General features: G+C 38.2%; 1 protein-coding gene across 1 annotated transcript; it reads left to right on the forward strand.

Annotated features, from left to right (window-relative positions):
• The first annotated feature begins 979 nt into the window (after positions 1 to 979).
• Positions 980 to 14,123, forward strand: ABHD10 (abhydrolase domain containing 10, depalmitoylase). Its single transcript, XM_061133971.1, has 5 exons — positions 980 to 1,160; positions 3,656 to 3,839; positions 7,522 to 7,633; positions 8,032 to 8,169; positions 13,305 to 14,123. Exons 1-5 carry the CDS (start codon positions 1,019 to 1,021, stop codon positions 13,647 to 13,649), a joined length of 921 nt encoding a protein of 306 aa, XP_060989954.1. The 5' UTR covers positions 980 to 1,018; the 3' UTR covers positions 13,650 to 14,123.
• The last annotated feature ends 362 nt before the right edge of the window (positions 14,124 to 14,485 follow it).

Consider the following 14,485-nt stretch of genomic DNA (forward strand, 5'->3'; position numbering starts at 1 on the left):
TCCCTCCGGCTCTCTCTCACTTTCTTATCGTCCACTCCAGACCGCTAGGTCCCGGTCCATTAAAGGACCCCAACACTGAGTCTTAGGGGGAATGGACTTGAAGACAGAGTCCAAATACATAGTTCATTAACATAGCTTAAGACAAACATTTCCATTTAAAAAACACATTGATTAGCTCAAGGTTTGAGAAATGTTAAGTTCAGGTGGAACCAGGTGTCGTCATGGCAACACAGAATTTTAAAAGAAACCTCTTTTTAAATTTGTATAGAGAAAGGGAAAAAATATAACACTAATAGTATGTTTCTCTTGCCGCTTAAGAGCGAGATATAAAATGTCTGACACTTGCAGCCTCTTTCCTCTGTTTGGCAACCCCTGGCCTTCGGGCCTGCTAACCTTCTCAGCACCAGGAGTAACAACGACTTGCAACGCAGCAAGCTTAACACTTTATGTTTCAGTTTCCTTGTGTCTCGGGATGACCAGACGTTTTCCTGTCTAGGAACGTTGCATGGGGTTCCTCTCCTTGCTTCCAGTCCTGGAGTATCCCCTCATTTAGAAAGCAGGCTACCAAGTACGCTCAAAACATCCCAAACTGCCATAGGCCAAAGGGGAACTGACTCCTTGGAAAACACCCTGATGCTGGGAAACACTGAAGGCAGGAGAAGCGGACAACAGAGGATGAGATGGCTGGATGGCATCACCAACTCGTTGGACATGAGTTTGAGCTAGCTCTGGGAGTTGGTGATGGTCAATGGAGCCTGGCGTGCTCCATGGGGCACATGGGGTCGCAAAGAGTCGGACGCAACTGAGGGACTTAACTGAACTGAAACCTCCCCACAGAAGAGCCTAGCAGAAACACGCTCTAAGAGCGACGACACTCTGCGCATGTGCGCTCTCCGGGGGTGGAAACTCCGAGCTGTTTACCAATTTGCGCGGCCGGCAGCGGCGCATGCGTACCTTGGCTTCTGGGTGCAGTGCGCATCTCAGTAGGCGGGCGCAGGGCGCAGGGGCTGCTGGGAAGATGGCGGGGGTGGGCCTGGCTTCCGTGGCCGCTTGGGTACCTTGTCGCAGGTGGGGCTGGGCGGCAGTCACCTTCGGCTTCCACCATGGTCTCAGCACGTTACTTGCACGGAAGACCGAGCGGGCGCCACAGTGGTTCCGAGGTCAGTGTCCGAAAGACTGGAGTAAGACGCGTTCTTTCGAACATACCGGATTTCGGCAGTTCGTGACCCGTGCGTTTTTGGCGCTCCGTTCAGAAATCCTCTTTCCAGGTTCTCAGTACCCCAGTTCTTTTAACAAATCTGATGAAAGTAGTGAGAGAGCACTGCCAGGCCCCGGGGTGTCCTGACCGCCCGGGCAGTGGTTGGCGTTATGCTCTGTAGTTCAAGGATTCTCTCTGCCCACCTCCCATGTGTTAAGCGCCAAGACTAGCAGAAATTCAGATGTGCATTTAATATGTTTGATTATTAATTGCTCTATCTTTTCTATGCACGTTCTAAGGGGTTTACAGATCGTGATTGTTAGTTGCTTAGACCTGCTCTCTCTCGAGCGATTTTACAGAAAGGTTTTACATGTTCTTTGTAAAAGTGTAAACTTTTGCGTTTTTCGGTTGTGTTGGGTCTTCCCGCCCCAACCCGGTCGCTAAGATTCCAGCCCAGTAAAAATCATAGCCGTTACTCTACAAAGGAAGTTAGAATTTGGACAAAAATTACAGCCCCTGAATGTTTCTTTGTGCTTGATTCTTCTCTGGCTCTTCCCACCTCCACTCCCCCATATATATAGCCTGTCTTTCTTAATTATGTCTTTTTGTTTTGGAGTTCATACCCTTGCACCCCAGCTGTCAGATGCATGGTGCTTGAAACGGGGACTGTCTTTGTAAATACCCTTTGTTTTGAGTTAAAATGTTTAAATATATAGCCGATTTAATTGTGCGCAACCCAAAGGCTGTTACATATGTCCCTCCAGCCGAGTGTAGCGTGTCATTGCGGTAACTAAAAGAGAATTCTCTCACTGGTTAGTAGTTTCACTGAAGATACATGCCTCAGAGTTTGAGCTAATTCTTATAGTACAACGATCATTTATGGATATTATGTTAAGAAGATGACCATTTATAACTCATCAAGATTTAAATAAATTGTGATGGTCTCATGGAAAATTTCCTATTGGAAAGTAAAATGGAAAAGAGGATAGGAAGGCGTTTTTGAGTGCTAAAGAAATGGGAAAAGAACATTTTTGCTACTACAATCTGTCAATCTACATTACTGGCTCCTACTTACCTTGTTTTTCACTAAAAGTTTTAAATTTGGCATGCTTCACTATGCGTTGAAACTCTGAAGCAAGCCTACATGTAAAAGGGATAGCTTTAAGGCCTTCAATTCAGTGTTTAAAAAATCAACTTCTCAAATCCAAAATGAGGAAAACTTTATTAGCTCACATGGAAGAAACTGTGAAGTTTTAATTAGCCACAATAGAGAAAGGTTTCAAGAAATAAAAAAGAGATTTCATTAGTCCAGGAAAACAGTGTTAAGGGACTACACAAATCTCATTTCTCTGGAGGGAGAAAATGGGATTATAAATGACTTTTTGTTTTTAAACATCGTTCTACATTTTTTTAAGAGCAAGTATTGACTTTATGGCTTCCCAGGTAGTGGTCACAGTATAAAGAATCTGCCTGCCGATGCAGGAGATGCAAGAGATGGGTTCAGTCCCTGGGTAAGGAAGATCCCCTGGAGGAGAAAATAGCAACCCACTCCAGTATTCTTGCCTGGAAAATTCCATGGCCAGAGGAACCTGGTGGGCTACAATCCATGGGGTCGCAGAGAGTCGGAGGTCACTGAGCACATGCACAGGTTGACCTTACTGTAGGGTGGGGAAGGAACTTTAAAGGTAGTGGAGTGGAGTAACATTATAAGGGTTTCCCATTGTGCCTGTTTACTTGCATTCAGATTTGTGTGTACCTTTCAAGAAAGCCAAACCAACAAATAAAACACAGTGATTGGGAGTCCTATGAGAAATCTTTTTCCAAAAATGATATTATACATTTATTCAAGGTTACTTGTAAAGAAACTGTTCACAAACCCTCCTCAGCAGATAGAGAATCATGATTGACTATTACCATGGCTCAAGACTTTATGGATGGAGAAAGAATAAGTAATAAAAGGGGCCAGCACCTCTATCTTGATTCAGTTTCCCAACGTTAGACCAAACTTGTTTCTCTCCCTCCCTACCAAAAAGTAGAGGATGTGAAACCCCTCAGACATTTAAAAAAAAAAATTTCAAAGAAGACTGAAATCTCCCAAGAAAAGGCTTAAAACTAGTGTAGGTAAATCTGAATGTTGATTGATACTGTTTGGAATAGATGATGCAACAGGAAAACTTTTTTGACAAGTCTCTCTGTCTTTAGTGGCCTTCAGATTTCCTTGTTGTGTATTTTGGAAGAATCATGGTTGAACCTTGCTCAGAGAAGGTCAATTGTGACATGATTTTTAGAGACAGGCAGACTTGTGACTTTTAATACTTCATGTCTATATTTTTTTTTTTACGAAATGGAAATAGTATTTGATATCAATTTGACAAGTTCAGAAAGTTAAGATTGAAAATATGTATGGTTTTCCAGAAATTGTATTTGCAAACTTTATGTTTTGTGTACTTTGTTTAGCTTGCAGACACAAGACATCAATCTCTTTCCTTAGTCGACCAGACCTCCCAAACCTGGCTTATAAAAGGCTAAAAGGCAAAAGTCCAGGAATTATCTTCATCCCTGGCTATATTTCTAATATGAATGGTACAAAAGCATTGGCGATTGAGGAGTTTTGCAAATCTCTAGGTCACGCCTATATAAGGTAGGAATAACACATTTCAAAGAAAATATTACTACCATTTACCTTGGCAGTCAAGAATTACTTCTGCTCTAACCAACTGAAGCAAATGCTAGCATTTTTATAGATTAATTTATTTTAATAGTCTGTAAACTTTCCTCTTGTGATTTAGGGTTCATGTAAAATGCAATCTTTAATAGTTTTTTTTTTTTTTTTTAATTTTTAACTGGAAGATAATTGCTTTACAGTATTGTGCTGGTTTCTGCCATGTATCGACATGAATCAGCCATGGGTGTAAGGATGTCCCCTTCCTTGTGAACGTCCCTCCCATCTGGCCTTTGTGCCACGCTGATGGTGCCGGCAGATAAGGAAACTAGTGGTAACTTAAGCTCTTTAGAAACAATATTCTAACATGACAGCAAACCAGTATACTAGGTGGCTTTCTTGTAATCTCTTACAGTCTGGTTTTCCTTTGGGAACTTAAGGACCACTGTTATTTAACCACTGTTTATTTCATTACTTTCAAAATACGTAGTTTAAAATAGCATCTGTGTTTAAAAGTACTGTAAAATTAATATTGTGTAATTCACCTTTTCACTGAATTTCCTCTTTCACTTGTGTAGTCTGAATATGTATATATAAGCATAAATAAGGGTATGTGTTGTTTACTACTTGATTTTACAATTCTTAATATTTCATACTGATAATTATTTTACTAAAATAATGTTTCACTGTTATTAGGGTTGTTTACTTAGAATAGTCATTTATTTAGTGCCTAATTTGCCAGAAGAGATAGTATGGGTTAGTAAACAGAGCACGGGCCTGAAATTCAAGAAACATGGACTCTAGAATTAACGCTAACATTAGCTATGACAAGATGAGTTGGTTAATAAATGCTGGAGCTGTTTTCATCATCATAAAAAGGAGGAGCTTGGATGAAATATAATTTCTGAATTCATTTCTAGCTCTAGCAACCTAAAAATGTATTTATGTAGTTTTTAGAAGAGTTTCACTATCATTCACTCAATAGGTCTAGAAAATACAGCTTTCAGAAATAAGTAATTAGAAATAAAAATAAAAAACTTTTAGACTTAAAAATGACTTTTATCTACTCAGTATATTAGCAGAAATTATGTCAATTATATGAATTTAGTCTTACTCCTTTTAGCAAATGAACTGAATTATTTCATTTTCGTGCTCAGAACTCTTTAAAATGTTCCAAATTAACTGTTATCCTTAAGACTGGAGTATTTTTTACAAGTAGACCTTCTAATCCTACAATGGTGCTGTAAAATATACAAAGAATTTTAAAACATGGTCATTGCCTGTAAGGATCTTTTAATCAGGGTGGAGGAATGCAAGATAAAATACATATGGGAAATTAGGAAGAAATATTCATCAAAATGTGATTATGTCAAAGAGCATGATACTTAACTGTATATATTGAGAGAAAAATAGGGGTTGAAGTAGATAGAAAACACTATAAAGGAACACCGAAAAATAGTTAGGATTTAGGTAAGAAGGAAGAGCAATCCAAGGAGGAGGACTATCTTGAGCAAGACATGATGAAATCAGAAAAATTGCCATCATTCTCTTTTGTCCCCAAAAGAATTTAACTCAAGAAATCCTTATTTTATCAGTTCTGAATTTAAATTGAGACTAAGAGACTATAGCCAGTTCCTGTCTGCCTATAAGATGTATGAGGGAGTTTTCTGCATTTTAGATGCATATGAAATAAATTTTCTTTTTAAAGGTATATTTAGTAATCATGAAATTAAAGTGTGTACAGACAGTTATATGAATTTAGTCTTGTTCCTTTTATCCAAAGGAATATGTGGTACTATATCAAAATGTAACCTAAATGTATACTTATACACCTTTATACAATATAGCCATTCATTACAATTTTTAATTTGATCAGGCTCCTTTTTATATGCTTTTATCAAACTTCATTGCAATCTAATCACTATTCGCAATTGATTGCACTTTAACTTGTTTTAATGGATTCCCAGTTGGAGCTAGTGGTAAAGAACCCGCCTGCCAATGTAAGAAACATAAAGATTAGATAAAAGATTTTATCTTCTATTTATACTCCCAGTTTCTCAGTTTACTTTCTTTGTGATTTTGTCTGTAAAACTTAGATCTTGAATGAAGAAATGGTTAGTTTTGTATATTATACAAGAACAGTACCTATGGTTCAGTGGAAATGGTTTCTTAATATCCTGCCACCATCCAGGATATTAAAATTGAGTCAGAGCTCAGGAATATGACACATGGCTTTAGACTGGTCTTCTCTCATGATGATTTCTAATAACATTTAAAATTTTAGATTTGAAAAATTTAAAATGTATTTAGATTTGAGAATATTGAGGCTGCTAGGACTGAATTGCCTTACTGTGATTAAAAGTTTTAAATTGCCAAATCTTTGTCACTTGGTTAGGGTTCAGCAAGAGTGAACTGTATTTTTCACTTGTTACCCATTAGTATCACTGAATGCCTGTATTTACCTTTTTGAAGGCCCTGTACATGTCTTTTGGAGAAGGGCATGGCAACCCACTCCAATATTCTTGCCTGGAGAATCCCCGTGGACAGAGAAGCCTGGAGGGCTACAGTCCACAGGGTCACAAAGGGTCAGACACGACTGAGTGACTGAGCATAAGTGTCCATGTGCTGTGCATCTTCACCATGTTCCCGTGGCAACTGTCAACAACATAGCAGGTAGAGATGCCTTCACCCACAGAGGAGGGTGAAGGAGAGTTGGGTTTCTCTCCCCCTTCTCCCTGGTCTGTCTTCTGCACCCGTTGCATTGAGGACTTCAGCCTTGTTATCCTATTTCCCAAGAATCCAAAACCACATCACTTCTTACTTAAAATTTTAATTTCTTTCTCCACTTTTAAACCCCTTATCTCTAAGAAAATATGTTACACCATTCTACTGTTCCTACATACCGCTCTAGTGCGGGAGACAGGCCACAAACCAGTAATCCATTAGACACACATTGCCAGGTAGCAGTACTGGCTGTAAAGAGAATAAAACCGAGTCAGGAACCGGAGAATGATGGAGGCGGCGCAGCTTTAGGTTGAAGGGTCAGAGAAGGCTTCTGGAGATGTAACACTGGGGCCTGACTGAAGGGAGGGAGCCGTCTGGGTGAATGTCTCAGGTCGAGTCGTCCACAGGGAAGGAGAAGCTGACGTAAAACCCCTGAGTCAGGAATGTGGATGGTGTATTCCATTTACTGAAAAAGGAAAATAAGGATAAAGTTGGGAGGGAGAGAGAAATGGAAGAAGTGAGATCAGAGAGGTAGTTAGGGGCTAGATGATGGTAAGGACTTTGGATTTTACTTAAAGATTATACAAAACCTTTGAAGGCTATGTGCAGGACATGATCTTTCTTCTTTTGTTTTTTTAAGGATCACTGACTGCTGTGTGGGAATACACTGTGAGGGTGAAAAATGAAAATGGAGATTTACTAGGAGACTCTTGCGTTAGTTCAGTCGAGAGAGAATAGTGACTTGGCCCAGGCTGGCACAGGGGAGGTGAGGAAGCGAGTGACTATTTGAAGGTTAAGCCAATAAGATTTGCTGAAATACACACTGACTTCACTTTTATTTTAATAGAGTTGAGGCATTGTAATTAACGTGCTATCTTAGAAATTAGGGAAGGAAATACTAGATATCTAGATACAAATATGTTTTCTCTTTCTCTAGGTTTGATTACTCAGGAGTTGGAAATTCAGATGGTAACTTAGAAGAATGCACAGTGGGGAAGTGGAGAAAAGATGTTCTTTCTATAATTGATGACTTGGCTGAAGGACCACAGGTGACTGTTTTTGTTAAATATGATGATAATTGTTGTGGACTATAACCTCATGGTATTGGAGCTGTTTCACTAGATGCAAATATTTAGTATTTTAATGTCTAACGATCAATTTTTATATTTTAATGTCAAATCAATCAGTTCTATCATTGTCACTTTCTCCTAAAATGTAAGTATCATTTTACTTTTCATTTTACAAATTTTATTTGTCTAATTTACTCTCTGTTATAGATCTGATACTTTAACAAAAAGTAATCATAATTTTACTTTGTGCCAATTATTAAAAGTCTGGGAGCCAGTGGATATAAAGGCAGAAAATATATACATTCTATGAAATTAGTCCATCCCTTACCAGAAAGAAAAAGAAATTCCTCTTCAGAACAGTGTGCTTCTGTTTCTAGATACTGGTTGGATCTAGCCTCGGTGGGTGGCTGATGTTTCATGCTGCAATCGCCCGGCCACAGAAGGTTGTTGCTCTCGTTGGCGTAGCGACGGCTGTAGATGGCCTGGTGACACAATTTAATCAGCTTCCCGTTGAGGTAAGTCCCAGGCAACCTCGGTGTATCCCTCCTGTTGTTCTTCTGCTCCCTCTTTCTCTGAATTTTGTGCATGTGTCCTCTGTCCTTTGACTAGTTAGGCTAGCTCATCTTTGTCTTAACTGACTTTTTGTATACCATTTCTTTGCTTTTTTTTAACTATTTGAGTGAGTGAGAGTCACTCAGTCGTGTCCAACTCTTTGCGACCCCATGGACTATACAGTCCATGGAATTCTCTGGGCCAAAATACTGGAGCGGGTAGCTGGTCCCTTCTCTAGGAGATCTTCCCAACCCAGGTATCGAATCCAGGTCTCCCACATTGCAGGAAGATTCTTTACCAATTGAGCCACCAGGGAAGCCTGTTTTGGTCTCCTGTTTAAGATTTTCTGTTTTTTCACAGTCCCTTCAAATCATTTTGTCACATGAATGAAATCACACTTTAAACTTTTGTTTTATCAGCATGTTACTAACCACATTTGTTTATTTGGATCACACATTGTGATCTCTCTGTGTGCCTCTTAGTCTGTTTGGTGGCTATGGGTGGTAGTATTAATACCTGTCCTACAACTATGTTAAACCAGCTAATCAGTTACGAAAGTTGTTTTTTAAGCCTTAAAGCCTCAGATTCTCTCTTGGCAGAGCTCTCCGAGCACACACTGTCAGTCACACACAGGAGATAAGATTTGCCATTCCTGGCCTAGACACTAATTTGGCATTCTTTTTCTACTTCCAATTTTCACCTTTAAAAAAAAAAGGGGGTACTTTTCATCAGTAGCATGTTCTTCCGCAAATCATGATAGAAATAAGGTTTCTGAAATAATTGGAAAGGTAATTGGTTTATTATACTTTGCCCTTGAATATATGTTTAAGTACTTCAGTTGTCTGCAAGGGTAAAAAAGTGGTGGGTAATAGCTGTTTATTTTTGTGTGTGTTATTTTTTTGTTTGGAAATCAGTTGAGTTCTCCTTGGGCATATTTTTCCTTGAGATCTAAATTTCACCTATGGGACTAGTCCTAGCAGAAAGAAACTGTCTGGAGCCATGGTTCAAAATGTGTAGTCCCTAGGCCAGCAGTAACAGCATCACCTGAGAACTTGTATTAATAGAAATGTGTGTTCTTGAGCTTCACCAGACTCACTGAATCAGAAGCTGGGAGTGTGGCCCCGTCGTCCGTTTTACAAGGCCCCAGGTGAAGTTTGAGAACTTCACTCTCTACAGCAGTGGCTGTAGAGAGCAGGGTATACGGAGGAGGAAGAAAAGAAAAAGAAGGAAAAAGCATATGTAGTGTTGAAGACTAGAATATCATTGACTTTTGCCTCAAGTTCTGCATTGAATTCAGTGCCATATACTATCTGTTCTAAGTTTATTCTTATTTCACATTGTTCTTTCCAGCTCCGTAAGAAATGACATTGTCTGCGAAGTCAGGTTCTTCATATGATTTCCAGTCAGGGCTAAAATTACGAAGCTGATCTTCTTTGCACTTACCTATTTCTGAGATCTTTTTTTTCCTTTCTTGTTTCTCATACATAGATGCCTAATGTCCTCATGCTGCTAAATTCTCCTGCCATTGATCCTCTGCATCTAAACCTTGAAGCCTTTACTCTGCTTCTCATGGTGGGAAATTATTTCAAGATGATGGCCTGTTGGAAAGGTGTTGATTACACAGTTTTAGGGGGTTATTCAGAAATGACAAGATCTATGGAAATTTCTCTTTATGTGTGTACCTTCATCACTCAGAGAGAAGATAAGGTAGATAGCCCGTAATTGGCTGAGAAGATCTATGTCCTGCAAATCAGGGTATTTCTTTGGTAATCCTAAACCATACCAATGAAGAATTCTTAAACATGTTGAGCCCTTTAAACTTAAAACCATGCGTAAAGAAAGGGCCTGGACACTAGGATCTCTGCCTCTTCTCCACAGAAACAGTGAGTGCTCTCAGTGTCAAGGGAATAGACCCAGAGGTTTTTACTGTCTTCTTTAGCCCTGGAAATGTTGAGATCCAGCATTATTCATTGTTTGTGTGGGAATTTGATTTACCTCTAACTCTAATCATTGTCTCCTTCTGTGGACACTTCAGTTCAGTTCTGTTCAGTTGCTCAGTCATGTCCGACTCTTTGCAACCCCATGGACTGCAGCACTCCAGGCCTCCCTGTCCATCACAAACTCCTGGAGCTTGCTCAAACTCAGTGTCCATCGTGTCAGTGATGCCGTCCAACCATCTCATCCTCTGTCATCCTCTTCTCTTCCTGCCTTCAATCTTTAAGGCATTAGGGTCTTTTCCAATGAGTCAGCTCTTTGCCTCAGGTGACCAGACTATTGGAGTTTCAACTTCAGCATCAGTCCTTCCAATGAATATTCATGACTGATTTCCTTAGTATGGACTGGTTGGATCTCCTTGCAGTCCAATGGACTCTCAAGAGTCTTCTCCAACACCACAGTTCAAAAGCATCAATTCTTCTGTGCTCAGCTTTCTTTATAGTCCAACTCTCACATACATACATGACTACTGGAAAAACCATAGCTTTGACTAGACGGACCTTTGTTCGTAAAATAATGTCTCTGCTTTTGAATATGCTGTCTAGGTTGGTCATAGCTTTTCTTCCAAGGAGCAAGCGTCTTTTAATTTCATGGCTGCAGTCACCATATGCAATGATTTTGGAGCCCCAAAAAATAGTCTTTCACTGTTTCCATTGTTTCCTATCTATCTGCCATGAAGTGATGGGACCAGATGCCATGATCTTATTTTTCTGAATGTTGAGTTTTAAGTCAATTTTTTCACTCTCCTCTTTCACTTTCATCAAGAGGCTCTTTAGTTCTTCTTCACTTTCTGCCATAAAGGTGGTGTCATCTGCATATCTCAGGTTATTGATATTTCTCCTGGAAATCTTGATTCCAGCCTGTGGTTCATCCAGCCTGGCATTTTGCATGATGTACTCTGCATGTGTTAAATAACCAGGGTGACAATATACAGCCTTTACGTACTCCTTTCCTGATTTGGAACCAGTGTGTATTCCATGTCCAGTTTAACTGTTTCTTCTTGACCTGCACACAGATTTCTGTGTGGACACTAGAGGGCATCAGACAGGATGCACAGCTGGTGGAATCCAAGCTTCAGACACATTGCCTTGCTAGTTTCTTTTGGTGTAAGAATTATGAATATTGTACATTTTCTTTGATTCCTGTAGTTTTTGTTTTTGAGGCTTTGGGACATGCAAGATTTTGTAAAGTTAAGTCTGTTCTTCAAATGAACAATATTCATTCACCTCAATAGCAGATAACAAAGCTAGTTGGGAAGCAGCAGTGCTTACAATGCAGTTGTTATTTGTCTTGGTAATTAGCATAGTTGCCCCTTCATCTAATAATCAATGGAACTAAGTTCTAACTACTGAAATTACAAATTCAGGAACAGTCATAAGTAGTTTGAGGATAACTGAATATCATTTTTTTGCTTTAAATATTTGGTTCACATGTTGCTTTAATGTGGAGCACCCTATGATATTAATATACGTTATAATATAGGTTTTTACTCTATTTTAAATCATTTGACTGTAGATATTTAGAAGTTTAGCTTTCAGATATACAGCTTTTTCACTGAGATATTTTTGGAATTTTATAAAATACATTAAAATACCTACATGCATGTAGATAACATCATATATATTTTACTGTTTAAATTCTTTTTTGCCTCTGAATTTGTAATAAGTGAATAGTTTTAAATGTGGCAATACAATATTTTTATTGAAAATTTAATACAAATTTTTTTAAATACGTTGTATGTAGCTTTTCTTTCCTTGTATTTTCTTTATTTTTGATAAGCCATCCACCTTTTTTTTTTCTAGACAGAAATTCCCTGCATATTATGTGGTTGCAAGAGGCTTAAAGCTATTTACATCTTGATTTACTAATTCAAGCTGGGATAATCTTTCCAAAGAATTTATTATATACATATAACCCTTTATGTTCAAAGTTGTTCCTAGAAGTACTCAGCAGTTTGGAAATGGTTGAGTTAATTATCTTGTATGCATTGTGGTAAACAGTTATCCAGTCTTTAAAAACTTTTAATCTAATCTTTTAAAACCCAGAAATACATATATATTAAATAAATAAGCACTGAAAACTATATATGAATTGTAATAGCTAAGTGTTTTACATATTGTATATCTAAAACCATGCACATATAGAAATACTAGAAGGAAATAAGCCAGAATATTAATGGTTGGTTGGTATATCCATGAGATAGGATTATTGGTAATTTATTTCTTCTTATGCTTTTTATATTTTCTATGTCTTCAATAATGAGTATATGTTACTTTAAGTAGAAAAAATGTTTAAGACAAATTTTGATCTCAAAAATAGAGATTCTTCAAGAATCAAAGAACATCCAACATTTTATTTTAAAGGTAGAAATGATACCATTGCTCAGTTTTCAGGAGATATTTGGAAGAATTCTTTGTCATCCAGAACAACAGACAATTTTCTTCTCATTCCGTAGAACTCTTGAAAGGCAAAAACTACTTTTTTTTTTTTTTACATTCAGCCTAAAATTGGGCGTGTATTGTTGCCCCAGAATAACCACTGTCTTGTTTTTCATTTTTAGCAGTATACTCCATTCTCCCTTTCCCCCATCTCACTGCCATTTTAATAACTTCCACTAATCACACTTTTAGTTTCATGATTTTTAAATCTAAACAGTTTTTATTCCTAAGATTTGATTTTATGTAATATGAATGCTACCTGTACTGATTCCAAGAAATTATTGTATTTTTCTCCTCACTTTCCTCTTGAACCAGGATGAAACAACGCCTGATTTAAGACGTTATATGATAAAGTTAGTTAAATCTAAGTTTGAATCCTAGCCACAGCAGTTACTGCCTTTCAACCTTAAAGCTGTGTAATACTTTCATATCCTCTTTTGTAAAATTGAAATAATAACAAAATTATTATCAGGATCCTGTGAGATACTGTGTGGAAAATACTTGTTATAGTTTCTTGCACATGGTATTTAATTACTGCTAATTATCATTGTTATGTTTTTGTTACCTCTTTTCCTCTTCTTCAAAGACCACTTTCCTTAGATTGTTTAAGACTATTGCATGTATTAATTTTGCATAAATACTTTTATTTTCATTTGTTCCAACAGACAAAAAAGGAAATAGAGATGAAAGGTGTGTGGCCCATGCCATCAAAATACAGTGAAGAAGGAGTTTACCGCATCCAGTACAGTGTCGTTAAAGAAGCGGAGCACCACTGCCTGCTACACAGCCCCATCCCTGTGACGTGCCCCGTGAGACTGCTCCACGGCATGAGGGACGACACCGTACCCTGGCCCACGGCCGTGCAGGTTGCTGACCGAGTAGTCAGCACAGACGTAGATGTCATCCTCCGGAAGAACAGTGACCACCGAATGAAGGAAAGAGCAGACGTTCAGCTTCTGGTTTACACTATTGATGACCTAATTGATAAGCTTTCAACCGTAGTTCACTAGAATCACAACTTTAGTTGGTGTGCAAAGTAATGGGTCCAGAAGATGGAAGAGAGTAACAGATGAAAGACCTTGATACTTAGAAGGTTTTTCCTCTTCTCTCTACTTTGTAAATATCATGTGAGTATTTATCTAATGATGTATTTTCACAGGTGATACAAATTGTGAAGAAAGTGCCAGCTGCTGTTTGAAAAATGTTCTACCGCCTCAATCCCTGATTTTTTTTTTCATTAAAATATTTCCTATTTTTTTAATCAAGAAATGTTTACCTTCTGAATGCTTATGTTAACTATGCCAGCTCTTACTTAGATGTGCTAATAAAGCTTAATTTGTTTTTTATTTGGTATCATTGTATATGAAGATTTGTAAAATTATCTCTGAATTTAAAATGCAGTTCACAAAATATAGGAACACATTTATTGAAATCTGAAATGACTACAGAAATGTATGAAGCATAATAAAGTTCATAAAAGGCTATTACTTTTTGTCTTCTGCATGTTACATTTGAACTTAAAATCAAGGTTATTCTTTTTTAAGGGCTCAAAACTTTATAAATACATAAAGGATATATATCATTTTAAACTTTTGGCTAATATGTCATATAGTTAAGTGGGGGGATTTCATCTTTCAGCAATGATGTTGTTGCACAATCACTAAGTTGTGTCCGACTCTTTGCAACCCCACTGACTGTAGCACACCAGGCTTCCCTTTCCTTCACTATTTCCCAGAGTTTCCTCAAATTCGTGTCCATGGAGTTGGTGATGCCATCCAACCATATCGTCTTCTATCTCCCCCTTCTCCTCCCGCCTTCAATCTTTCCCAGCTTCAGGGTCTTTTCC

Source organism: Dama dama, chromosome 31 (assembly GCF_033118175.1).
Source record: "Dama dama isolate Ldn47 chromosome 31, ASM3311817v1, whole genome shotgun sequence".
NCBI classification, from domain to species: Eukaryota; Metazoa; Chordata; class Mammalia; order Artiodactyla; family Cervidae; genus Dama; species Dama dama.